Source organism: Haemaphysalis longicornis, unplaced genomic scaffold, assembly GCF_048455015.1.
Source record: "Haemaphysalis longicornis isolate Haplotype H1 unplaced genomic scaffold, Haemaphysalis longicornis Haplotype H1 scaffold_9, whole genome shotgun sequence".
In the NCBI taxonomy this organism is placed as follows: Eukaryota; Metazoa; Arthropoda; class Arachnida; order Ixodida; family Ixodidae; genus Haemaphysalis; species Haemaphysalis longicornis.
In genome coordinates this window covers 163,404,647-163,416,453 of record NW_027526460.1, presented here as the reverse complement: position 1 = coordinate 163,416,453, position 11,807 = coordinate 163,404,647, and the positions used below count along the sequence as shown (strand labels likewise).

At 46.2% G+C, this 11,807-nt stretch overlaps 1 protein-coding gene across 1 annotated transcript in view; it reads right to left on the bottom strand.

Moving 5' to 3' along the window:
* LOC144153541 (acetylcholinesterase-like) overlaps positions 1-11,807 on the bottom strand; it is a 113,950-nt gene that overhangs the window by 79,766 nt on the left and 22,377 nt on the right. Inside the window, exon 5 of the mRNA XM_077685169.1 lies at positions 8,793-8,889. Coding sequence (XP_077541295.1) covers positions 8,793-8,889 — 97 coding nt within the window. The remainder of the gene's footprint in view (positions 1-8,792; positions 8,890-11,807) is intronic.

The window sequence follows — 11,807 nt, the reverse complement described above, 5'->3', positions numbered from 1 at the left end:
TACAAGTTTGTTTTATTCGAAAGATTTCGTGTTTTATAGTGCCTCCAGTGCTTGTCTGAAGCAAACGATGCTTTATTCAATGAGAAATTAATTATTTAAGTTAAAATTTTGATTCTCCGGCCAAGTCGTGTGTTTTCATGGTCTGCAATGACATCACACGAACCGACCGCTCTGCAGCCTAGGGTGCCGTGATTCACGCGTCCGCCGTACAGGGCGGAGACACGCATACGCTGGCGCCGCCATTTTGGGTCACTCGCTCGCATCCGAAGCAAGTCATTGTTTCAAAACCGCGCTAAAATTATCGCCACAACGTGGTTTACAGGCGAAATTTGAATCATCTTATCTGTTTCACGTTAATGGGTCTGCTGGAAAACGAAAAGGAGAACGCGGTGAGCGCCTTGACCCAATTGCGGCGGCACGGGACCATTCGAAGGGTGTCTCCACTGTGTACGGCGGCGCTGAAATCGAGGTACCCTACGATGGCGTTCGCGTGTTTGTTTACGTTACTGAAGCTAGATGGCGCCACCATACCGTGGCAAGTCGTTTTCTGCCTTTGGTTTGTTTTTCAACAATTTAAACCTGGTTTGTTTTTTTGTTCTGGGAGGAAATAATCGTTTCGTGAAACGTAGTGCTCGCTCAACAAATATGGTCAAGTAAGACACCGTTGCTTGCGTCAATCGGCCAGTGTCGTCTGAGACAACCCCAAAGCCCCGCAGTGCTTTGGGGTTGTCTCAACGAAGCATAGTGCGCGCAGTACCAACAGCAGTACGCATCAGCACTTCTATTGTGTACGTGTGCTTTCGTAACTTCCACTGTTTGTCCCACCATTCTTATTGCTCTAAAAATATAGTGCCCTGAATTTAAGCAAAGCATCGTGAGACCACGGTCACAGGGCCGTGACATCACTGCTTAATATCAACTACATTCTCCGCGAGAAAAGTGCTTATAACGCACGGAAGTGACCTTGGAAGAGGTGGCTGCTGTATCCTTTCTGCTAAGTGCGCCGCCTGCGCTTTGCACTGAAACTGAAATCAATGCTTCCTTACAACCGTTTCTGCATTTTTTCAGATGTGTGCACAAAAGCTGTGCTTGCTGTTCTGCCTAGCGCATTGCCCTTTGCCAAAACAAAAAGTGACAAACCCACACCTGGACCGGGGACAAGCGCTGTTTTCGAACGCTATATTCCACTTTTACAGGAATCACTTTCAGCGCTGAATTTGTTGGACTAAGCTGTTTACTTTGGTGATGAACAAAGAGTTCCAAGTGTAATTATTTCGACAGCCGCAGCGAGCGACGAAAATAACGCGACAGCCACGTGAAATACAAGCAGTGCTGATTTAGCGCAGACATAACTACCGCAAAAAAGAAAAAAAAAACATGCGGGGTAGCAGTCCTAAAAAAAACCCCGCACATCAATACGTAGTTCGTGAGAGCGCAAACGTGCGCGAGTTGATGATTTATTATGGTGGCGGAAAACGCTAGACAACGGCGGAGACAAGATCGGAAACAAAGACGACACGGAACAGGTGTGTTTCGGTGTTGTTTCGAATTCAGAAAATAATGTTTTTTTTTTCTTCCAAATATAAGCAGTGTTGTTTCGCAATTAAAATTCCGCTGATAGTAGCGCTTCGTGTCGTCTTTGGTTTCTTCTCTTGTTCGTGTCGTTAGCTCGAGCTTTCCACCACCATAACATGTAGGTGTTAATCATAAATTCGCTTGCTCCAGGAAGTGAGAGAAATCCGGGATTTCTAAAAAAATTCCCGCAGTGCACAGGAAAAGAAGGAGACAACAAAATTTTCTTGCTTTTCCACCGCTGGGAATGGCTAACAAGATTTTAAGATAGAAAAGAATTACCCGATAAATGGCGTATGCAGGAAAAACGTTGCCAGTTTATAACCGGATTCCTTCCCTTCAGCTACCCCAGGCGTTTTGCTTTAGGTCGTTGGTAAAATCTTGAATTAGCTTGGATCCTTCGATTGTGTGGCACCGAAGAAGTGTGCACTGCCAATTCTTTTTAGCTTATTAAGCAATCCACAAAGATCAGAAAGTTTTGGGTTAGAACTACGCATGTCCGCATGATCAGAAAGAAAAACGATTGATACCACAAGTTTTTGCGCACGCAGGAGCCCGCCGCGCTAGATGAATTTAAAAAAAAACTAAGAAACCGTCTGAACGTCGATCTGAGGAGAGCAAAGATCAAGAACCGTTTACTCAAAAACACCCTGCTGCTGCTTGGAAAGTTATTAAAGGGACACTGAAGTGAATTTGTCAAGCTCCCGTTTTTGCTTGCACTGCGTAGACTGGCTCAAATTAGCACACTTTTCATCGTTTATCCGGTTGACAAATCGGTAACTATTTTACAAAGCGCGAAAGAAGAAAAAAAATTCCCCCGCATTTCCCCGAGGGGGAGAATGTGAAAGTGCGAATGCACGGTTGTCGGCCCGCTTGCGGCGCTTGCGCTCGGCCCCCGCAGCCCACCGCCTCGCCGCCTTCTCTTCCATCTCTTCCATCGGGTTTGTAGTATCACGTGTACACCACGCAGTTATCAAGCCGCTATAACGCCGCTGAGTCGCCAACGCACGCCGCTGACGACGTAGTTTGAATGCGTTAAAGATATAAGGCGCGTCAACACTGATATCACCGTCGCGTCCGTGGCTTGATCGGTAGAGCGTCGCGCTGCGGCCGCAAAGTCCGCGGATCGAAACCTGGCGCCGGGTGCTGTTTCTTTATAGAGGAGCACTGTGGACGCCGACGCCGCCGCCGGCGGTGGATGGTTTGGGGTCGCTTATAAAGTGTATTCACTTAAAACTACCATGCTCGGTTTGCGGCGGCCGCACCAACTAAGGCTGTGATGTTGGGAGGAGGGGCGCCGTGATTGGACGATGCCCAAGGCTAGCAATCAAACAAGTTTCGGTTTCGGTTTCGGTTCTGTAAAACATAACCAATGGTGTTGTTGGATGGGCATTTTCAATATCTCAGTAATCATCGTACCGCGCTTCTGCCATGTTGTCGGCTCTAAAATGCACAAGATAAGCCTCCCAGGACGGCTTGTACTCGTAGCATTCACTAGCCGAGACCTACGCAGTGCATGAACGCCCTCCGCGTGCCCGCAGACGCCCAAATGTCATGCGCTTTTACCCCATATTTGGAGCTTGCCTCCCTCATGCCTGTATCGTAAAAAGCGTGTTCGCACCAGGCCAAGGGTCTGTTCATTCTGGCCTGTGCCCACTGCCTGCAAGCAGTCGGTGCTTATGGCAACAGCACGCCAACGAGAAGTCGCTTGCGCGCATGTGCCAGCCTGATCGCGTTTTGTGAACTAGTTCGTGTAGACATGAAAGTTGCGGCCCAAAAAAAAGGTGAACTCAATATAGAAAACATCGGCGGAAAACAAAAAAGTTACCTTACAAAAAAAAAAAGCACGTACCCGCGAGGACTCGAACTCGTGACCTGCCAAACACCTGCGGCGACATACCTAGCGCCCCAGACCACTGAGCCGCGGAACGGGACGCGGAGGCCTTGCTAATATAGGGTATATATTGCACAACCGGTTTACACTTTTATTTAGTTTTGGCATTTCAAGCAGCTTAGGTGACTATTTGTTGTACTGCGCTCGTGCAGTAAGCGTCGCCCGAGTTTCCACAGTAGCTCACGTCTAGCAATTGCATTTCGTAGACGGAAAAGCGTTTGCAGATGCGTAGTCGTGCTGCTGACCGCTGTGCTTGTTCGCCCAGCGCAAAAAAGTGCTTCCCGCGCCCTAGTTTTACGCTGTAAGGTAAAAATATAGGTTGATTTTATTTCCTTAGTACCTATATTGACTTCGCTGACTCTTCTCCCGCCTTCAAGAGGCCTTATATTTTCCTACTGGCGTACCAGTCAGCGAAGCGTCGCATGTGCGCTTGTGCAGCGCTTGTGCGAAGCGACCTTGACTTGGAGCTAGATACAGTGTACAAACAAACCAAGTAAAGAAAGGCACATTCTTCCATTCACAAACGTGTCCTGGCTTCGTTTCAACTAAGCGAACGAATTGCGACCAAGCAATTTTTTTTTAACCTCCTTGATTGCGACGACCCGCCGGCGGCCGGCGGACAATACGCTGGGCCGACTGACTCTGTCTGAAGGCCGGTGAGCCGTGCAGTAGCGCAGCCAATTGCCACCTCATCCCCTCCTGACGTCACACGAAAACGCCACAGAAAATGGGCGAGCGTAAAGAGAGGAGGACAGCATTTTCGAATTAGTTTTTCTACTAAATAAAATCGCGTAAACGCGCCTAGAGTGGTCGAAACATGGCCTGGGGACCCCGGACTAAAATTTGCGCTAGTAATCCCGCAATGTTTACATATCACTTCAGTGTCCCTTTAATAGTGTGCTAGGCCGTGATAGCAAAGGTTATTCTCCTGTCAAGATAACTGGTAACGACCGAGAAATAGCGAGTATGGCGCTGCGGTGGACGTCAATGAATATCTTGTCAACGTTGTCCCTCGGGAATCTGATATTGTAGAGGCAAAGAAACCAGCCGGTAACGTGCGCGAAAGTATGTTTTTAGAGCCAACAGATGAATCTGAGATTTATTGAACATGTATGAAACTAAATATTATGTTGATATCTTGCTAATAAAACCAATAAATACGTGCTAGAATTTATCGTACTTGTACTCGCACATATTTTTAATTTAATACTTAAAACAAGCGTGCTTCCAAAGGCTATAAAAAATTCAAGAGTCATTTTAATACTCAAAGGTGGCGGCTGCAATTTAACGTCAAAATATAGGCCAATATCCTACATTATTCTTACATTTTCCAAGAGATTAAAGAAGTTAATTTTTCGTCGGATAACTCAATTCTTCGATAAACATAGCATCATTTCTGAAGCACTGTTCGCACTTAGCAGAAATAAATCAACGCAGACAGCTCTATTAGCCTCGAAGGAGAACATTCTACAAAACATAGAGAGTAATATTTATACTTTGGAGCTATTCCTAGATTTTACGAAGGCGTTTGATTTCTCCTATCATAACATACTGATGAATGAGCTCTCGTCCCTTGGAACTCGAGGTGAACCACTCACACTACTCCTGTGATACTTAAGCAATAGAAATCAGGGTGTATGCATAGGTCCCTTCCGATCATATTTTTTAGCGATTTAGCGATAACAACAGGGGTGCCTCAAGGGAGCGTATAGGGGCCGCTTCTTTTTAATGCCTAAATTATTCATAATGTTCAGATAGATACAACAGCTACATTTATCATGTATGCGGATGACAGCACCGTATTACTTTATAACAAAGACGAAAATAATTTAATTGCTAAAAGTAACGGCGTACTACAGAAGCTCCAATTATGGTCGCAATTAAATAGAATAAAAGTTAATACAGCGAAAACAAAAGCAATTATTTTCAGAGCAAAAATTAACCAAATTTCAACACTCACTTGATATGCAGGTAAGAAAGGTGGCTCAGTGTCTCAGCATAAAATTCTTCGCGTCATTTTTTCTGCTCACATTAGTTGGGATGCTATTGTAGACAGCATATGTAAAAAACTTTCGGCCACGACTGAAGCGCTGCCTCGCTGCCGCGCGCTCTCCTAAAGAAGGGTGAAACTTCACATATACTATGTGCTTTTTGCGTGGCATATCAATTCTAATAGTATAATTTGGTCTGCCGCAACGAAAACAAACATCATGAAAGTTCTACTGTTGCAAAAAAAGATCGCCCGTTTAATCGTCAATGTGCCTCATCTACGCGCAACAAAAAAAAAGCTGTTTCCTATTACAACATTGTGAAAGTGGACCACATATATGAAAATTGAATTTTGCGCTCCTTTTCTTTTTCTTCCCCCCAATACAAAGACTATATTACTCGCCAGGCTTTTTTTGACAAAGCTAAAACTTGGCTAGCACCAGCAGTTCTGATGCTTGGCTCATATCGCATTTCCCAACCTTATTATCAATTGCAATCGCTACAGCACAATCTCCCGTTCCTTCTAAACAGCTTATAAGCACACGTCATACTTTAATTTACGGGAATTGCTGAAATATTTTGTGACCTTGTAGATGAATTTGTGATGATCATGAAAGTTGTATATTTCTTTTTGTTTTTTGTTCTCTGCAAGTTGCAGATGTTTGTGCTCCTTGGTTTTTATTCTTGTATGTTCTCTTCTGGTGTTCGGGACTGGTTTTGTATACATTACACCGCAAAGCAATTCCTTCCGACAAATTTATGTAATCTGTCATTTAACTGAAAGACAGTTTAATAAGATTTACGTTTTTGTTGTTTGCAATTTCCGTATATTGGATGTTTGTATATTACGTTATTTTAAGTCACGAAACCGCGTAGAGCTTTGATGTTGTGATTATCGTTACTGCCTTGCAACGGTTTGCTGAGCCTTTTAGATCAGCAACCAGATACAATTTTTTGCTAAATAAAAGAAAGCTACTTGTCCCCACGAAAAAGAAAACTCGCTCCAATACGCGCTGTGAGGGTGGTTGGAAAGCAAAGCTGTAAACGACGCACAAATTAACTTCCCATGTGAGGTAACTTGAATTCACACACGTGGCTGTACAAAGAGTGAAACGAGAGATTCTGAGTGACGTTAATCATTCGCGGTGTGAGGGGGGGTCGCGAACACAGAAGCGTCGGCCAGGTTCCGCTGTCTCCGCCGCTCTAGCCCGCCCGTGAGTCGGGAGAAAGAAAACGGAGAGTTATGTCTTGGGAAGGGTGAGACAGCGGAACCTGGCAATCCTGATGTGCTAGCTCAAGCGCGGACACCGAAACAATTGGGCATGTGAGCTTAGTGATTCCCATTTATACCGATTTAAACTAGTTAGTTTAGCAAGTTTGAGAAAGCTGAGAAACTCTATCATCGCCATTTACCAGAACCTGATGCTCCTTTCGACTTTTATAATACCTGTTAAACACAACCGAATTGGTATTCACAAATTTAGAAAAGAGAGTTCCATTTGTGGCAAGCAGTGCGCAAAAGGTAGTGTTTGGTTGGCGGCCAGATGTCTGTATGTAGAGTCTACATTTCGTTTTCCTGCCCTGTAAACCAATCTTAACCGTATCTTTGCCGTACGATCACTTATTTCCGTCGTGTACGGGATACCCAAGAGGTGCTGCCGAGCAATTTAATCAAGCCGTGCGAAGCAAGCGCGCAATGGACGCGAAGCTGCACCAAAACACGCCAGAAACAACCGTAGCTAAAGCAGACGACATAGCAGGGTCGCGCCAATGCGCCCGCCGGCGCGGGTCGCGCGGGTAGCGCATGGTAAATTCGCCGCGCCATCTCCATTGTTCTCCGTGAGTGAAAAAACCGCCCTTCTCTCCGCCGCCGCGTTGGGAGTTTCTTGTACCGCATGTCACGAAAGAACCGTTGGCTGGTAAAGGTAGAAAGCTTTGCTTTAAAATCGAAAGAACTTCGTTCGTAGAGCAGAATTAGACCAAGTATCTGCACAGTTCGTAGCATAACGATTGCGCGCAGCACGACGTCACCCTCTCAGCGTAAAGTACACCAGGGTTCTCATATATATATATATATATATATATATATATATATATATATATATATATATATATATACATATATATATATATATATATATATATATATATGTATGTATGTATATATATAGTCTGAAAAGATAAAAACTCACACAGAGCGCGAAAAAAAGTAAGGTTAGTAGAGACAGAGACAAACGAGAAAGACGTAGAAAATAGAAATAAGTTTACTGACGTTTCAGGGAGAGGACTCCCTTTCTGCAGAAAGGGAAGAAATGTCAGTAAACTTATTTCTATTTTCTACGTCTTTCTCGTTTGTCTCTGTCTCTACTAACCTTATATATATATATATATATATATATATATATATATATATATATATATATATATATATATATATATATATATATATCAAGGTTGCAGTCGTCATTGCCAGTGCTATTCGGCTTTTTTTCGAAATATATAATAGGGCCGAATGACGTGTGCTTGTCACGTTTCTTTGATTCATTGATAAATAAGCGAAAATATAAGTCGAGAAAAAATCCGCCGTTTTCCGGGAGCGGGACTCGAACCCACGTCATTCGGCCCTATTATATATTTCGAAAAAAAGCCGAATAGCACTGGCAATGACGACTGCAACCTTGATATGTATCTTTACCGAGTCCCTCGTCCCGTATCTTTCTGTTCTGCTACATGCATTACGAGGCACTGGCTCCAGCAGTTCGGATATGCCAATTGCTAACCCCGACCTCCGACCACGTTCTACGTGGCGGCCGCTGGGAAAGAAGACGTTCTACGTCTCCCGCGGTAGTCGAGGGGCGGCGCTAGTTGACCGGCCTCAGAGCTCTTGTAAATATAAACCCCCGCTTTAAAGTCGAGAGAGAAGCCGCTGTGGGGATAGCGTAATTGGTTAACGCACCGCTCCGGTTATGCGGAGATGTGGGTTCGAGTCCCGCTCCCGGAAAACGGCGGATTTTTTCTCGACTTATATTTTCGCTTATTTATCAATGAATCAAAGAAACGTGACAAGCACACGTCATTCGGCCCTATTATATATTTCGAAAAAAAGCCGAATAGCACTGGCAATGACGACTGCAACCTTGATATGTATCTTTACCGAGTCCCTCGTCCCGTATCTCTCTGTTCTGCTACATATATATATATATATATATATATATATATATATAAAATATCAGCAGCAGCAACCGCAATTGACGGAAGGCCTTTTGTGTGTTCACAACATCACATTGGCCAGCAGATGATGTTTGCATTGTAGGACAATACATGAGCATGAGCTCACCTTTCCGTCTATCTTGAAGGCTCCCTGTGCACATCCCGGTTTTGGAGCTCTGGCGTCGTACCAGCCATCACTGGTTAAGTACGTGCCAAATGACCTGCTGCGAAGAGGCAAGCACCAATCGTATCAGATTACAGCTTTCTCCCCAAAAGGCGCTGCGTGCAAAAACCGCGAAAATGAGGCTTCCGATAACAGACTTTCGCAACTTGTGAGGAATCCACGCTGCTAGCAATCAAGCTGTAAGCCAGGCAGGTAGACATAACGAATCCTATGCGCAAGCGATCTCCCAGGAAAAAATTCGTCAACCGTGGGTTGAAACACACATGGTTTTGCCACCAAGATAACGTATAGAGGCTGACGAGGACTGACAGCTGAGAGCAGCTGCTGTGACAAAGTTCGGGCTTGAATCTACGGGCATCTTTTTCTCCTACAAAATGTCCGTCGGACGTGCTCAGCTGTGTTTCGAATTTCCAGCTTTGATCAATAGAAGCACGCTGTGCCATTACATATTTCACTCGGTCCGACCAGTTCCCCATTAGGAGCGCTAAAATGGTCTCCAATCACCCTGGGAAAAGTCCTACAAAGTGCCGGAAAGCTTCCGGCGAGGTTGATTTGTCCGGCGCTCTCGCCTGATTACTGCGCGGGGAAAACCATCACAGAAAACTGCCCTCGCGGCCAATCACGTGACACCCTCATGAGGCACATAGCCCAACGATGGTTTTCTGGCATCCCGTAGGATTTGGTTTCCGGAGTACTGACTTTCTGAAATATGAGCACGTGGGCTAATGAGAGAGAGAGAGAGAATTGCTTTATTGAGGTAAGGAGGCTAGATGCCCTAGGGGGAGCAAGGTCAAAAGGTAGGGGAAAGAGCAGTTCAGCGGTGCTCCCTGTTCACACAGTTCTGTTTCTCTGCATATTAATGCACATGCTCGCTGTTCCTATGCGGTGCACAGTTCACTAGGTTGTATTCTTCTCACGTTTCACACACAAACCGGGCAGATAGAGCCTGCTTGGTGCACTCTAGGGGAGTCGGACAAGCTGCTACACCATTTTAAAGAGACCGTTCTCAAGAGCGCATTCAGTAATCCTTTCAAGGGTTGGTGGATCTTCCCGCACCGGGCGTATGTGTTCGGATTCGGATGTAGGTGCCGGGAAAATGGCTAAAAGCTGCTCACGGCCTCTGTCGAAGGCGGGACAGAGCCAGATTAAACGAAATAAATTTGATGTGCCATCACGACCACAGTGTGGGCAGTGGTGGAGCTCGGACCCTGCAGGGGCTGCCCATTTGTAAATGACGGGAGGGGTGTAGGCCGCGTTGGCGTAGACTTCGTTTGCGAATATTTCCCCCGAGCGTGAAAGAGGCTTGAGAAGGTCGAGGACTCCGTCTCGTGTCGCATCTTGCAAGCGTTGTCTGCTTAGTTTCTTTAGATACCGAAGCCCAAGTTGCCAAGCCGACCGGAGGAAGGGAGTTGGTGCGTTGGGAACTGCGCGAGGTGCTTGAAGTCGCTCCCTGGCAGCAGCGTGTGCCGAAAGGTTGCCATGTGCACTCATGGTGTGTCCCGGTGTCCAGACGATGCGAATCGTGAAGCCTTCTTGTTGTAGGTTGCGTACCGAAGTAGGAATTCGGGTCGCCGTGCTATTAGGCGCAAACGCACGGTTCAGCTCCCGAAGTGCGACGTAGGGGTCCGTGATTATTCTGAACTTCTTAATGGAGAGGGTGGAGGAATGTTCGCCAATGTGCCGGATTGCTCCCAAAATTCCCAGGAGTTCCACTTCTTCCACAAGCCCGTATGTATTGGAGACGTGACGGGATCCATTTATTTGGGGGATATCTGTAGAGGTCCAGGCTATGGCCGCCGTTCTTCCGTCAACCGCAGCGTCCGTGTAAATGTCCGCCTTATCTTCGGCCTTGTCGTTGACGAGGGTTCGAACATACTGCTCTCGGGCAGTTTGATGAGTTCTCCTAATCGGTCTGCGACGCGGGATGCCGATCGAAGGTCGCTCCCACGGAGGAATTGGCGGTGGAAAGTTCATTTTGTTAAAATTACTTTTTAATTGATCCCATACGGTAAGCACTCGTCCCTGAGGAGAATGCTCCACATGATTCTGGAATCGCAGCTTTGTTTCCTCTATAAGTGTATGAAGGGGCGGAAGGGGGACCACTTGATGCAGAATATCGACTCGCGTGAAGTTAGGAAGGCCACTAACCGCACGGATAAGATGGCGGTTTAGATTGTGAAGGTCATTAACATGGGACGGACGTAGATCATACACTGGGAAGCCGTAGCCTAATCGTCCATGTGCCACTGCGCGAGCGAGCATGGTACAAGCGTGTTGGTGTGCCCCACCATATTTACTGGACAACCGGGTGACCAGGTGTAGAATAGGGCGCCAGGTCTTCCTAAGTTGGGCTAGCCATTGTTTCGGGCTGTTGCAACTGCTAACGGGAAGACCCAGCAGACGAATAGTGCCATTGTGAGACTCTATTAGAGTGTCTCCTACTTGAAGAGAGATGGTCTGGTCCTTATTCGTTGCACATTTACCGTCGACGCTGAGCAGTTGCGTTTTGGCATGGGAGAACTGGAGCTGGAAGCGGGACAAGCTGTTCTCCAGGCAGACGATCGCAGCTTGCAGTTCTACCTGCATGGGCTCTTTGGAAGAGAAATCACTGGTATCGGGCTAATGACAGCCACTGTTTTATTGCCAGATGCAGCGAAACAGGCAGCATCTCGCCTTCGGCTGCGCCTCTCAGGAGGTATCAAGGCCTCATCTGCATGGTTCCTGAAGCTCGATTAGGCCTACGAAGTGACAAATCGACGCAGCTGCATAGATGCAATAATCTAAGTACGTGAACTGGTCGCGCGAATCAATCCTAACTGTCCTTATACAGTTCGTGCATAACGGGTGCAGATGCTTTTAGACCAGACTTTGCAAACATGTGGGCCACCTACAACCAAATGGGCCCGACTACTTGATGATTGATTGATTGTAGGGTTTAACGCGCCGACGCAACGCTGG